Below are 16,033 nucleotides of genomic sequence, written 5' to 3'. Positions count from 1 at the left end.
ATTGATTCCAAGTGTTGAAAGTTGAAGTTATGACAGTTGCAGTTACAGTTACAGTTAAGTTGGAATACAAAAGCTGTAGAAATATATCCGAAGTTTACTTATAGCTAGTAGAGACCCAAGCAACCAAAAGTCGCGTTTTTACTTAACTCCGAACTCCGAAGTTCACATTTGGCTGAAAAAATGTATTACGGGAACTTCAGGTGACTCTTGTCGCGTAAAAGTTACTCAGGAACTTCCATCGCCCTTTGAAAGGTTAAACTATCGATAACGGAACTTCTAAGCGCTTTTAATGGAACTTCTTTCAAGAAGGTCGATAATGTTCGCGTAACATTCTAAAGCGCACCATTAAGATACTTGAAGGTGTTTTAAAGAACCTATATGGGAATTCTAAGCGACATGTCAAAAATGTTTTTCAAGAAGGTCGATAACGTTCGCTTAACATTCTAAAGCGCACCATTAAGGTACTTGAAGGTGTTTTAAAGAACCTATATGGGAATTCTAAGCGACATGTCAAAAATGTCTGTCAATTTCTTGTCATGGTATTTGTTTTGTTTATATCTGTACTGATATTTACAAATGGAATTCAAGATTTTATCGAATTTTTCTTATACACTCAGAATCAAAACAACCCAAAAATGACTTTGCCAGGACGCCAAAATTAAGTTCAGCTGTCTTTCTTCATTTTGGGGTGTTGTCAATACACCAAAGTTAAAGTTCGGAGCTCGAACTTATCACCCCAAAAAAATTTCCCTTTTCGTCCGCATTTTGTAACCAAAAAAAAACAGTTGTACCGAAAACAAAATATGGTAAAAAGCGTTTAATTTAGTATGATTCTATTATTCTAAATTCATTCTATTTTACAGCTTTCCAGAACACGTTAGTTCATCGAGTGTCGATTCAGAAATCGTATTCTAGAACGACTAGAATATCATTTGCATCACCCAGCGAATTTTCAGATGGTAGAAATACCATTAGGAAACCGGAGGAAGTGGATGGCTATCTGGAACAATCGTGGCATTAGCCATTCACGGCCTACTGAAAACGATAGCTTCCGATAGCACCAGGTGGCCTCAAGTTTGTGCTGCTGAAACGCGCGGTTCCTATATGCTGCCCATCGCCAGAGAAGTTTTCGACAAGGCATGATTTCGGTTGTTCCTCAAATTAATTGTATGCACTGGATAGTCATCAATTCCAGTGACGATTTTAGTCTGGTTTTCCTTCTTCCGGTGCTAGTGAATAGTGAAAAAAAAAACATTTTGTAAAATAAAATATGAATTATGAACAAACACATTGTGTTTATTTAATATGTATAATCCCATTTGATAATTGGTTCATGAAATGAAAAATCCCATAAAAATCCCTGCCGCATGACATGCCCCAAAATTAAGTTGCAAAAAGGACGTTTATTCTCATGTTTGGGAAAACCTACTCGAACTTAAAATAGTCGGGAGCCAGTTTCATCCGATTTTGCGGCATTACAACTTTGTTTTGGGTTGTCGCGGCTTAGAGTGTAAATGTTAAATAAGATATTCGAATAAATTTTTGATGATGCGAATTTGTGTTATGATTCATATTGTGTACTGAAAGTCCTTTGAACGAAATAAGGTACCTTCTATTGACCAACCCACTCAATCATCTCAAATGACATTAAGTTTAAATACTTATTATTACAGTGGCAATTAGCTATTGCTGGATTGGTCGAGAGGCTGGTGAGTTTCATTACAACCTAGAGAGCAGCGGTTCAATTCTCTAGGCTACACGCCAGCTTTTGTAATCAAAACAATATAATTAAAATCAATGAGATAAAATATGATAGACCGGCAACCTAGCAATCTGACATGTGGTTGTCAGAGCAATCTGTCAGTCGGATTTTTTTTTTTCGGCGCGTAGAAGTTGCTTGACATTCTCTTAGAAGCTGAATAGCGTTCTCTACAGCCACCTAAACGAACTTGAAAGTAGCTTTAAGAACTTAAATTTTGGGCTGATTAGCATTCTCTTCAGACACAAACGAGAGCTGATTAAGCTTCTATGGAACCTTTTTAAGGGAATTCTGGTTGCTTGGGGACAGAAACGTGTGTGGGGAGTTTTGAATGATGAGTGTTGAAATTTTAAAAAATTGCGATGATGTGAACAAAAATGTTAAAACTTATGTGTGGGTTGAAGATGAAGACAATGCCAATCGGAACTGAAAATTACATAGTGAGTGATTAAGGAAGTGCTTGATAATATTGTGAATTGAAATAAAAATTTTAGAAACGTGGCTGGTGAACTGGCAACAAAACATAGACTTCCGACAATCTAGTACTTCAGTTTTCTTTGTCGGAAGTCGGAAGTCCGGACTTCCGAAGTAAAATTTAGTACTGGCGCTATTATAATTGAAAATTTAGTGCCAACAACTCGGGTGCCGGAAAATGTTATCTTAGAGCAAGTTCACTCGTGTTGGAAAAAAATGGTGGAAATTTTGACACTGTTAGCACATTTTGAAAACTGCACGCAAAAACATTTTCAAGCGGCCTTCAAGTATTTTTACAACACGTGTTTCGCACGCTGTGATGCAAAAATAGCAATATTTCTATCAAATCATCTTGAAAATATTTTTCCATTCAAAGTGTGCTACAAGTTATAACGAGAGGCCCGACACGCTTCCGGTTCTTAGCAGGTGGCTTAAGCGCCACTTCCGAATGGAAGACCACCTGCCCTTTCCTAGTTTGCCCAGCTGATGAGACTCGGTCGCGAGTTCCTTTTGATTCCCTGTTTTGGGAAAGAAGCGGAAGGGACTCTAAAAAGGGATTCGTACTTCGACCTCTGAGGGCCGCCCCGAAGTCGAAAAGTACCCAGAGAAATTCGTGGAAGGGGGAGTTACCTGTTCGCTACAAAGCAAGCTAGGGGTTCGGATCGTTGGACGAGACCCAACCCTCTACTTGGACCGGAAAAGAAAGGATTCTGATTGGATTCGCGGCCAATCTCCGCAGTAAAGAAAGCAACAAATAAATCAATCGCGAACAACGAACAAAGTGTGATCCCCTTCCCGTTTACCCCAATCTTCTCATCATGACGAATGTAGCCGTAAAATTACATATTACAATTGTTTTTATTGTATTTTGTTCTGTGTGTTGTGTGAATTTTACATGATACTGTTTGGCCTGGCTACGTTTTTCCCTCTTTAAACTCTTTTATGGCAGTGTTCTTAATGGAGTCTCTTGGTTTCTGCTGGACTGATCAGGTCCGCTTCAATTTTAATTTTCCATTTTAATTAGGATTTTCCCATCCCGTGGGCGGCGAATTGGCTACTTTATTCGGCTCGCCTATCCGATAAATCGCGGTAGTCTGTCAAAGTGACGTGACTGACCAACTTTCCACTAGCGCAACGAAAACGGCTAGAGTCGCGTATACTAGGGAAAGTGGCTCACTGTACAGCAATCACTAGCAAAGTAAGTATGGCTTATTATGAGTACTCACGCAGTCCGGTAGCTTTTTAGCGGGGTTTTGGCGAGAATGTTTACCTCACCAGTTCAGCTGCTTCGTTGAAGCTACCTGTTGCTCTCCCGGTCGAAGGATGCTGGTTGACGGGCTATGCGGGTGGCTGCTACGGGCGGCTAGACCAATTTTTGTTTGGCCGGTAACCACTTATCGATTGAGTAGCTACGTGGAGTGCCCGCTGGAAGAACCGTTGCAGGTATCGTTGCCCTGGTAAAGGCGAAAGGCGAACAACGATGAAATAGTGACGAAGCGTGGCTGAAGTAACCGACGGGCTTGATGTCGGCAACTAACGGCGCATGCGAATCTGGAACACAGTTGCCTATCTGGCTGGCGGTGTCGTAGGTGATTCCCGAGAGATGTAGGAATCGCTTGTGGCCTGCAACCGACTCGGCGTCCGTACCCTGGGTGGATGTCGGGTGCGCATGCGTCGAACCTGTAGCTGATGAGCAGGAATACAAATTTCACGGGTCAGGGCTTCCTCTCAACCCAATGAGGTTTTCCACCTACCTCAAATGCACTTTATAGAACTGCACTGCACTGCACTACTTTATCTTGCCCTATTGCTGCTATCTTGCGACTAGATGAAAAGAGGTCTGTTTAGATTGAGGTATAAAGTCAAGAATCACACTTCGAACTACAAAATTACCTATCGAAAAACTACTTTATTTGATTAGTCCTGTCTCTTCCGATCACTGGACGTAAGTGAGTTGGGAGCTTCTGATGCCCTCTGACCGGGCTGACCTAGCTTGACTTCGTAACCGGAACTACCCGATACGACCAAGTCTAATCGCGAAGTTAAACAAAAAGATCCCAATTCGCGAATTCTCGAGCAAGCTTCGTCTTCCCCTTCGGAAACCGAATTCTAGAGGCCAGTCTTTTTCTTTCCCAAAACTCAGGTTCACAAACACATCCCGAAGGAGGTCATTCACCTGGCACAAAAAGGAATGTGGTTGGTGATCTAAAGGAGGCCAGCATCTTAAACCACATGTTTTGAACCAGAAACGTGTCTATCTTTTTCAATGATGATTGTAATGATTGATCATGGGGTGGAGCCTCAACTGAAGCTCAAGATTTAATGTTCGTGTTGTTTATTGTATTCTAATATTAAGATGATTTTGGAAACTTTATGTTAATTAACTCAGTTTGTTTACGGGTATCTGTTTGTGCATGTTGAATTTCGTTAAATCGTACTTAAATGGCCTAAATTTATTTATTGGTTTTACATCTATTTGAATGATTATTGCTGACTATTATAAATGTCTCATGTACCCGTTACAAAGTGTCAAAATTTCTACCCCATTTTCCCAACACCAGTGAACTTGCTCTTAGCAAGCGAGATATACAATAAGCTGGGGGAGGAAGACTGAATAAAACAAGAAAAAAATCTTTCAAACGTCAAATTTCTCTAATCAATCTACCGACCAGTGCGAAGGTTCAAAATTTTACTTTCTTATTTAGAGATTTGCACTTGTTTTGCATTAAACAATTATTTAGTTAGGTTTTGTTTCACTCTGGCAAATTCTTGCATGTTCAGGCGTATATAGTCGCTCAAATTTCATTGAAGTTTTTAATGCTGACAAATAAAATTTGTTTAATCAATGGTTATTCTTAAAAATAGTTTAAATAACAAATTTAGATTCAAAGTTTATATTTACGACAGAGTTGACAGACTAGTATTGGATATTGGTATTGATCATCTAAAGTTAAAATTTGAACGATTACAAATCTTTTCAACAATTTCTTTTTTTGCCGAACAATAAAAAAAAAACGATACAAAAAACGATACAGCGAATTTCAGTCTTCCTCCCCTAGCCAATAAGTATAGTTTTTTTTAAGTTTTAAGCTTTGTATATTGGTTGGTAATCAGGTTTTTTTTTTTAAATTTTCTTAAGTGGAGAAGACAGATGTTAAAAAAATAGAACGAAGCTAAGCAAGCCAAATATAGAATTTTATAATCTTATTAACAATAGAAAAATTAAGCACCTTGATAGAAGGGAAGAGCTTTTTCGTCTCTCTCGTCAAAAATTTCTCTAGTTGATTCCAACCTCCTGAATAGAGGAAAATGTAGGGGAAAACTGTACAAGACGCACCAGTTAAGCATAATTGCTATTTACACCAATTACCAATCATCTAAGATCCAAATTGAAATTTACGATGATTCATGGATCATATTTACGTATTAGCATAAAGAAAAAATATGATTATAACACGATTTTGATTATATTTTTGTAAAAAGCTTTGACAGCCAGAAAACAAACCACGGGGTAGAACGCCAAAACAAGTGGACAGAACGCACCATATGGAAAGGGTGATGAGAAAAGAACAATGATTATACGAAATGTAATAATTGAAACATCAAATGTTTAGAAACATGTTCGTCTTATTTTTGAAAATCAGCCATACTTTGGCAAAAAATCATTTATTATTGCCACACTTATCGAAAATTTCGCTTTTCAAAATACACTTTTCTATATCCTTATAGTTAGAACGCCTTCAGGTAGGCAACGAAATTTTATTTCTTGACTGATATCGCGGCAAACATGGTGGCGGTTATTGGTGCTCCTTTTTAACTCGAACAAGGATGAAATTTGTTAGAATTATGCATTGTTATCGTAATATGGGAGTCAGCAAATAAAAATAACGGCATTTTGTTTTGATATTCGGGTTTTCTCAAAAGTTAACAGCATTCAAATTTTGAACGTAAAACACGTGGTCTTGTAGGCATTCTGCCCCAATTTTTATATTATTGATTTTAGTTAAAATTTGTGAGAAGTTAGTAAAATACAACAAAATATTTTAGTCTATCTAAGGTGCATACTAGTGAAAAAACGATAAGCTGTATTTTCATCAGATTGCGCAGGGTGGTTTACCATAAAACCTTATATGTTACCCATGAAAAATAACAAGTTTCATGTTGATTCCATTAATCCTTCTGTTTCAAAGAAATAAATTTGTTTTAATGAATTTTTCATGTAATAAATGATGAAAAACCTTGTTTGCTACAATAAAAATGAAGAAAAACATCGTAGAAGCCATAGGTTAGTGTATTTTTGAGAAAGATTGGCATGGGTCATCTTACCCCGCTGGTGCGTCTTGTACAGTTTTCCCCTACGCGTAATTAAAGCTGTCAGAACGAGTAAAAGTGTGCAGCTTGGGTTTGTATTACGGTATCGGTAGTAGATTTTGGGCTCGAGGTCTGTTGTCGGCCGGTAGGTAAGATGTATTTTCGAATATAACTAAATAAAAAGATATGCTTGGTAAGAAAATTGAATTTGTAAAATGGTAAGATTTTGGTTAAAAGGTAACATTAATTCAGCATTGATTATAATTTCTTTTAATAAACAAATGTATTTCTAGAACGACCAATTATTTTACAGCTTGGCACATATATCCACGAGTGCGAAATACCTGTCTCAAAATGCCTAAATGATTGACTCATTCTTTCTTATAACATTCCTAATAATTCTTATAACATTCATTCCATAACAGGTCACACTAAGCCATGGTGTTAAGTATGCGGTGATCTGCATGCAGATTTGACGAACTAATAATCTTAAGAATGCAATTCAGCGCAACTGCGGTGAATCCATGCACCCATGATGGATTATCTACATACATACATACATACACGCATAAAATCTCTAACAGCGTGTTTTTTTTATTCCTGGCTATGCTAAGAAAATCGAAGAAATAAACATTCCCGACTTTAAATTTTGGTATAAAATAACATTGTGGTAAACGAACAGAAATTGTAAAGTAGTAAACATGAGATACTTATAGCAAATCTGTAGAGTTGTATTTCAAACTGGTGGTTCTTTAGTTTGCTTCCTTTAATTTTTATCTGATACCCAATAAATAGAGAATTGCTTCGAAATTTTATTTTGCTTTTATGGTTCACATTTTCATTTATGGGTTCCTAAACCTCTAAAAGTGAGAGCTTTTCCGGGTTAAACTGTAGTCGAAATTGTAATTGAAATTGTTTAAATCAGGGGTGGGTGAACAAACTTTTGGAGCAACAGCCCAATTTGAGTTTGATTTTTTCTTGGCGGGACGCTTTTAAAATAATATATATTTATAGTTAGCAAAGCTTTGACTGAAAAGGGAAAATTTAAAAAAAAATCATTTGTTTAAACAAATCGGACATTGAACACCGTTTCTACAAATTCAAGATAGATAATATCAGCTGAAATTAATTTAGTATTTAGTAATTGAACTTGATCATCATTCAATAATTTAAACTTTTTGATCGAATTGAACTTTTTCTATAACATTCCTTCTCACTAATAGAAACATCATTTGCTTCCTTTTTCTATTAGGAACAAAAATTTTCTAGAAAAAAAAAACATTTTTTTGTTGGAACTGATTGTACAATTCATCGTCACTTAAATTTAAAAGCCTTGTGGAGCAAAATCACAACGATAACTTACAGTGAGAAAAATATATTCTTGAGTATAATCAGTATTCACATAGTTGGACGTTGAGTCGAAATTGAAATTTATTGATTCAAAAGTGTTTTCACAATTAAAATTTTGGATTCCAATACTCGATTTGCATTGTTGTATTGCATGTTAAACAAGGTTCTCAAAATCACTGAAACACCATAATTTTGCGGATTTTTAAGCAAACGTCCTTAAAATCTCTCATTCATTCATTTTTCATTCTAGCTAAATTTAGCATATTTCATGGATTTTCTTAATTTAATTTAGATATCACAGGGATAGGCTTTCTAAAGCTGATTCATGAAAATCTTATGACTTTGGTTATGCTTATCTTCAAGTAAAATAATTAAATTTATCGATGTTTGGCATGATTTTCCAATCAAATTTCTGAAAAAAGCATCAGAGATAAGCGTCACAAACTTTCTTGGCCGAATCACAGAATGACAGATATGGTTTTTGTCGAAAATTCATAATTTTTGTCGGAGACTTTGATGCTGAGTCATGTCGATAAGAAATCTAAAATCGTTAATCCAGTCTTTCTTATACTTTCCTCACTTTTGTCAGTATTCAAGAAAAAAAACTATTTCACTTGTTAAAGTTTTTGTTTTTAAATTTATTTTTGTTCAGAACTACCCTTTTTCCGAATTTGATGAAACACAAAAATTTTGCGAAGCCTATTCATCATGCAAACGAAAAAACGATATTCTCACTAATGTGCTTCAAAATGCCTGTAATCATCTTGCCTTTACATAAGGGCAGTGAGCCAAGTTTTTAAAATGAGATCAGTCCGCGAGAAAAAATAATTTTTTTGTTTCATTTTATTTAAATATGTTTTTAACATATTTTTCTAACTTAAATGGCAAAAACACACATTTTCCAGCATTTTACAGATTCCAAGAATCTTTTTCAAAATTCGCGCTTCATAAGGAGTTCACAAATATTATGACCGTGCTCTATTTATGAGTAGAATTCTTTTTTCGTAACATTGAAGCTTATCAAAGCTCCAAGAGCGCCGATGTGGCCTAGCGGATAGGCTGGCGCGAGTCTGGTTTTGGTATGCCAGGCGTACTGGGTTCGATTCCCGGTATCGGCAAGAAACTTTTGGGTTCGAATCCCATTAGTGGCCGACAGGTAAGATGTGTTTTCTCATATAACTGACTATATAATAAGAATGTTCAATCTGTTGCCAGCTGGCCAGGTATATACACGGATGCCGGAATACCTGTAAGTAAACTAGCCCACCTGATTGATTCGTTCTTCCAAAATATACCTTACATCAACACAATACATTCACTCCATTACAGTTCATACGAAGCCAAGGGGTCCGGGTATTGTGTACGCGTTGCATTGGAGATCGGTAAAACTTAATAATCTAAGAATGCAGGTGAGCACATACTTAGGCAGAAACTGCGGTGAATCCGTGCACCCATGGTGGATTACCAACATACATACATACATTGAAGCTTATCAAAGCTCCGCGGGCCACAAATTTGAGTTCGCGGGCAAAATGCGGCTCGCGGGCCACGATGCTTTAGAAAGATCTGAATAATTGCTTGGCATATGCAACTGCGAACAAGTGAAGTGAATATATTATCAAGTTACTGACACATTATTGATGAAATTGGTATTTTATGATGATTGTTAAACCTATCGTTAAAAAGAGCTTCGCTCACCACACAAACATGTCTCGAGGGCCTGATGCCGCTCGCGAGCCTCCTGTTGCTCATCGCTGGTTTAAATTATGAACATATGAAGTTTAAAAAGTAAAAATTGCCGTATTGTGAGAAACATGTCAAACATTTAAATAAAAGCCAAATTTTCCGAAAAAAAAAACATGATTGTACATATAAGTGGTTTAACTTCCTAGAATGCATATGGTTATGGAATTGATTGAAATTCTCAAAAACGATTTCTTATTTTGTTCTAACTTATTTTCAATTGAAAAATTGAAATTTTTTCTCAACCTTTGCCGAAAAATGTTACGTTATTGGAATTGAAAAAAAAAATGAAAAATGTTGTCCAAAACAAACTTGTAAAAAATGATCAAAACTAGTAAAACATTTCTGAATTCTTAATTTTGGCAAAATAGAACATTTTGATTCGCGATCAAATGATACAATAAATATAGGATTTTTCCGCTGGGGTTAAAATATGTCAGTAAGTCAAGATAAGACACGCCATTATCAGTTGTAGTCTCTCTTAGAAGCAATTTTTTTTTCTTAGGCGATGACACCAAAATTCTATGGGTCACACCCCTTTAACACATATGATTGGAGTATTTATTTTTGGTTTACCAGGTTTACCTCAAGGAATGCGTATAATCGGGCGATTATTTACGTCAAAGCTGAAACGGTTCTGGTTAGGTATAGAAAGAAACAACGGAAGCGATAATCATAAAGCCACCTGATAGCAGCAATTATACCTACTCATATTCTGAATAAATTTCCATGTTGAAAAAATCCTAATTTTTGATGACGTTATTTAAAAACATCAAGCATCGCATTCCTTTTAACTCATTGCGGTTAAAAACTATTTTTTTAGCAGCTCACACCAAAACAACATTTTTAAAATGGCTTTCCAAACAAAAAGATTCCAACAATCGTTAACACCAAATTGTTATGGCTCACACAATTTAACCATAAGACAGAAATATTTTTGGTTTGTTATTCCTTGATGGGCTGTGATTGCGAGATTATTTGCGTCCTTTTTGAACGTGACGTCAAAGTTGCAAGCAAAAGAAATAAGCACGAGTATGTAGCTATATACCTATATATTCTTAAGTGTCCTGATAACAGCGTATCAGCATCAGACCAATTTCGCACTAGACAAATTGACCATGGTATAATAAAATAATTATCAATTCCTGTGATAAGTGTATAAGTGTATCAATAACGTAAAAAATATATTTTATACGGTTCGCGTTTTTTAAGAGTACACACTCGCGTGTCAGACATCAACACTTTAAAGGTTAAAGGTTAAAACAGTGAGTTCTGAATGTTGAGACAGTTAAAATTTGCCAAACGTTGAACCGATTCGTTAAATTAGATTTTGAAAATTCTTACAAATTTCTTACGCTGTCGTATCATATTGTATATGTAACTAATTACACTAGTTTACAAAATTTTAAAAAAATCGTGAACTTGATTAACTGACCAACATTTTTAATGTAAAATCGGGCGCTGAATCCGAAAATGAAATTCAAAAAATCTCAGTAGAACCGTTTTTAAGTTATGCTCCAAATATGAAATTTCGGAAAAATTAAAAAAGTTCTTGTACTTAGATTAAAATATCTCGGACGGCATAACAGTAATTTGAAATCTCTTTTTTACATATGAAAAGTGAATAAATTTTCTATCGATCATCTGAACACTGTTCTTGCGTTTGACGAACAGTATTGTTGATATTAGTGACTTTATGAGAAAAAAAATTATAAAAAACGCATTTTTTTAGAGAAAATTTTGTTTCAACGAAAGTTTTAGACTCGATGATAGCATTTAAAAAATCTGATTTTCTTTTGCGCTTGAACGTCAATTCAAAACAAAGATTTCAAGTGGTTATTTATCAAAATCGGTTGAAAATTGAAGAAGTTATGGCTACTTTACCATAACTGAATTTTTTGGAGTTTTTAATAATTTAACGAACCGCAGTACACTTATCATAGTATAGAAAGAATGAAACATGATAAATCTCACTCGCTCCAAGTCAAAATTACTTATTAGCTTTCCAGAAGATAACATGCCAAGTTTCTGGAAGATCTGACCATAGGGAAGGGTTGCTTAAGACTCAAACGTGAATAAAATTTTGAGGTATTTTGCCCGGAAGGAACGAAAAATTCTGGTTTTTCATCAATAACTTTTTTCACCACTAGCTGATTGTTTTTTATGGTTGATTTTCTTAAAGCCTAAGTTGAGACAAATATTTCACCCGAAGACTGTAACTCGATTGGATTTGAAACAGAAAAGTTATTGCGGTTCAAAGGCCGCAAATTTTGTCCAACACGCAATGAGTACTTTTTACGCATTGAGTTTTATACGACAATTTTCACCCGAAATACAATCTTTGAACAGCAATAACTTTTCTGTTTCAAATCCAATCGAGTTACAGTCTTCGGGTGAAATATTTGTCTCAACTTAGGCTTTAAGAAAATCAACCATAAAAAACAATCAGCTAGGGATGAAAAAAGTTATGGATGAAAAACCAGTATTTTTCGTTCCTTCCGGGCAAAATACCTAAAAATTTTATTCACGTTTGAGACTCAAGCAACCTCTCCCTATGGTCAGATCTTTCTGAAACTTGGCATGAGACGTTCTGGTAAGCTAAAAAATAATTTTGACTTGGTGCGAGTGAGATTTATCATGTTTCATTCTTCCTATACTATGATAAGTGTACTGCGGTTCGTTAAGTTATGAAAATCTACAAAAAATACTATTATGGTAAAGTAGCCATAACTTCTTCAATTTTCAACCGATTTTGATAAATAATAACTTGAAATCTTTGTTTTAAATTGACATTTAAGTGCAAAAGAAAATCAGATTTTTTAAATGCTACCATCGAGTCAAAAACTTTCGTTGAAACAAAATTTTCTCTAAAAAAATGCGTTTTTTATAATTTTTTTCTGATAAAGTCACTAATATCAACAATACTGTTCGTCAAACGCAAAAACAGTGTTCAGATGATCGATAGAAAATTTATTCACTTTTCATATGCAAAAAAGAGATTTCAAATTACTGTTATGCCGTCCGAGATATTTTAATCTAAGTACAAGAACTTTTTTAATTTTTCCAAAATTTCATATTTGGAGCATAACTCAAAAACGGTTCTACTGAGATTTTTTGAATTTCATTTTCGGATTCAGCGCCCGATTTTACATTGGAAATGACCTTCAGTTTACTGAGTTCAAAAATGCTGTAAACTAGTGTTACTAATTGTACTTCCATAGTCTGGGTCCTAAAGAATAATAGAATAATAATCTTCTTTTATTTGTTCATGTTTTTAATCATCTCAACATAAAAGCATTAAAATGATCAAAAACATAAAGTGGTTGGGCATTAGACTTAGTCGATTTGGGGTCATTTTTGAATTTCTCAAACCCTGTGGTCTAGAAAGCTTCGTTTTCGCAAAACTAATACATGTTTTTTTTTGCAGAATTCTTAAGTAACGTTTACGTAGGTAAATTTGAATTTTTGGTTTTTATGGGAAAATTCAATATTTTGTAATGAAATTTCAACATCATTTTTGTTTCTTCTGTGGAACCTCGTCTTAGTTTTTGTACCAGTTTATAAATTCTGGAAATTTTCCGCTGAAAATTTTTGTCGAAGATCATAACATTGAATGTTATTTAACAAAAATGTAATAAGGTATTGAAAAACCATAAATTCAATTGACATCACTGCTGGGTGCCAGCGAGTTATAACATGACTACTTTTCATGCAATCGCAGACAGTGAAGACATTAAAAATAAGAATAAAACATTGAAAAGCTGAATTCCTCTAATAACATATACATTAGACTACATTAGACTCCCATACATTTGTATGGGAAATTTCAAACTTGTGAAATGTTATGCGCTGCAAGCTTAATTTGATCATAGACAAGGTCTCATGCCAAATTTGGGCCAGTTTGGATCACCGGAAGGGGTCGCTCAAAGAGCCTAAAGTTTGTATGGGATTTTGAGACATTTTGTTCGGGAGGAACATGTAAATCCAGTTTTTCATGAATAACTTTGGTCACCCTTCGGCCGGTTTCTTTTGAAAACGGTTTTTCTTAAAACCTAAACTATGACAAATATTTCATCCGAAGACTGATTATATATTAATTTACAAAAAAAAAACTTAGTCTTTGAGTCAATGATCATCAAAAAGTTAAATTTCAAAATTAAAAATATTTCATCAATTTAAAATTTAAGTTTAACCCTTGTACTGACTTTTGTATCATGAAAATTCTTGAAAGAAAGTTTTTAATTTTGAATTTAATGTTTTGAATACGAATACTGTATCTTAAATTTTAATCCGAATGTTATACAGACTCCGTTCGATTTTAGCAACATCCATGCTGAACTGTACGTTTTTGGCAGCATAAAAACCGTTTTTTGTCATATATATTAAAAAAATTTATCATCAAAATTAATGTAAAACATAACATTAGCATAAAATGTTTTAGATGACTCGATAATATTAGTTTTAGGCAGTAAAAATAGAATTATTCTTTTTTTTAATGTCCAAAATTAATATAATTGAATAAATCAAATAAATTTAATTCTAATGTTATGTTTAACATTGATTTTGATTATTTAAAAAAAAGTGTGATAAAAAATCCGTTCGATTTTGGCAACACAAAATTAACAAGCATATATAATTCGGAGATGTAAATGTGAATTCTAAGATCCACCTTAGTAGTCTCGATACATTTCACAATCTATGTGAACTTTTGCGGAATTCGTGAACTTTTCATTTCCAAGGACTCAATTTTCTTCTACACAAGTTATTGAAACAACTACCTACTTACCATTGGAATTTGAGATGGACGAAGCCATTCGTACTGATTCTCCCCGAGCCACTCCATTTGTCGCCAACAGAACTGCGCCGTTACGATTCAAAATGATCGGATCCGCTGTCCGAATCAATTTGTTAAGCTGCCGCACCAGTTGAACTTTTTCCACATTTTTCATCATTTTGGCTTCTTGATATTAACTGGTGAGCACAGCAGACACTATTCCGAAATTAAACTCCCGAATCTTATTGTCCTTTACTTGATCCAAAAATCTTCTGCCAGAATTCACTGCCTTCTGGACTGCCTTCCAACAACAGACTAATCCCAAAACCTCCGATGTCGTCAGTTCACTTTCTTCCGAGCTACTAACTGATAGCCAAAGCCAAGTTAAGGGGCCAGTCAGTTGATTGTCCAGCCACAAATCGAGAACCTGTTTGCAATTGTTTTCTTCCCCTGTTGGTTTTTGTTTTCGGGATTGGATTATTTCGAAAAGTGATTACAAATGACGACGACGACGACGATGACACTTCATAAGGTGGTTAAGCGCAATAGGGAAAAACAAACTTTCCGATCCTATCGCTATTCAATTGGCCCCCCCGGGATCGATTTATCAATTCTAAACCGGTGGACGAGCTTTAGATTAGATACAGAGCGAGATTATACTAGTGCACTATTTACAAGTCGTTAGAATTTAATTATATGATCCGGCACTGTTTTTGAACAGCAACTAATCGTTTGTGTACATTCCAATAAACTGAATTTGAGTTAAAATTCAACAATGTATTATGGATATGCAAATTTTTGATGCAGTTTCATAAAATTGCCCTCGGAACTATACGCAGATGTTGGCTTTATTGGAAATTTCAATTTAAATCCCTAGAATTCTAAAGCTAATAGATAAAATTTTAATAGCCATGGAAGTTATGAAATATTTCCCCGTGTGTGCACAGAACCCCCTCATTTTTTGCAAAGTTGACGATTGTGTGTATGCCACTTGAGTACCTACATAGAGGAGATAAAGGCATAACGAGCACTCGGGGAATAGTAAGCACTTCTATTCTATAAGACTACGTGTTTTCTTAAATAAACTTTCATGAGGATTAGTTTCGTACTTCCCATAGAATTAATTTTTAAGCAAAAAGCAACCTCCTTATCATCTTTACAGAAATATTAAAAAAAACCAACTAGGTTCTCAAGTTACGAAAATTTATAATTTTTGAGCACCACCAACTAAGCTTTTATGACCGTCAAATCATATTGATCTGAAATGTACGCACTGCAACATGATTTACACATTGTTTCTCAATTTTTCACCATCATAAAATTTTTGATTTTTCACTTTAATCAATTTTAAAACGCGTTTTTACTTAAATTTGTTGACCTGGGGCGAACAGAGCACAATTAATCAGGGCACGATGAGCATTTTCTGCCGTAGAATCTAGCAGCGAATTCAACTCGATGAAATCGACTGAATAATAGAGCTACAGCTTGACTTGTCTCATCTGTCGATTTGGCCTAATGATAAGGTGTCGGAAGGGAATCAGTAGACTCGAGTTCGATTCCTGTTCGAGGGGATTTTTTTTTCACATACCATTCATGATTGTTTTTTTTCGATTGTTACATTA

The 16,033-nt window shown here is 35.0% G+C and overlaps 1 protein-coding gene across 1 annotated transcript in view; it reads right to left on the bottom strand.

Moving 5' to 3' along the window:
- Positions 1-14,879, bottom strand: part of LOC129745137 (ornithine aminotransferase, mitochondrial) — a 28,069-nt gene extending 13,190 nt beyond the window's left edge. The window contains exon 1 of the mRNA XM_055738040.1: positions 14,424-14,879. Coding sequence (XP_055594015.1) covers positions 14,424-14,589 — 166 coding nt within the window. The 5' untranslated portion in view covers positions 14,590-14,879. The remainder of the gene's footprint in view (positions 1-14,423) is intronic.
- Positions 14,880-16,033: the final 1,154 nt, after the last annotated feature.

The sequence above is a fragment of the Uranotaenia lowii genome, chromosome 2 (genome assembly GCF_029784155.1).
Source record: "Uranotaenia lowii strain MFRU-FL chromosome 2, ASM2978415v1, whole genome shotgun sequence".
Classification (NCBI taxonomy): domain Eukaryota; kingdom Metazoa; phylum Arthropoda; class Insecta; order Diptera; family Culicidae; genus Uranotaenia; species Uranotaenia lowii.
The sequence above is the reverse complement of the archived record's forward strand: the minus strand, read 5'-3'. Positions and strand labels throughout refer to the sequence as shown.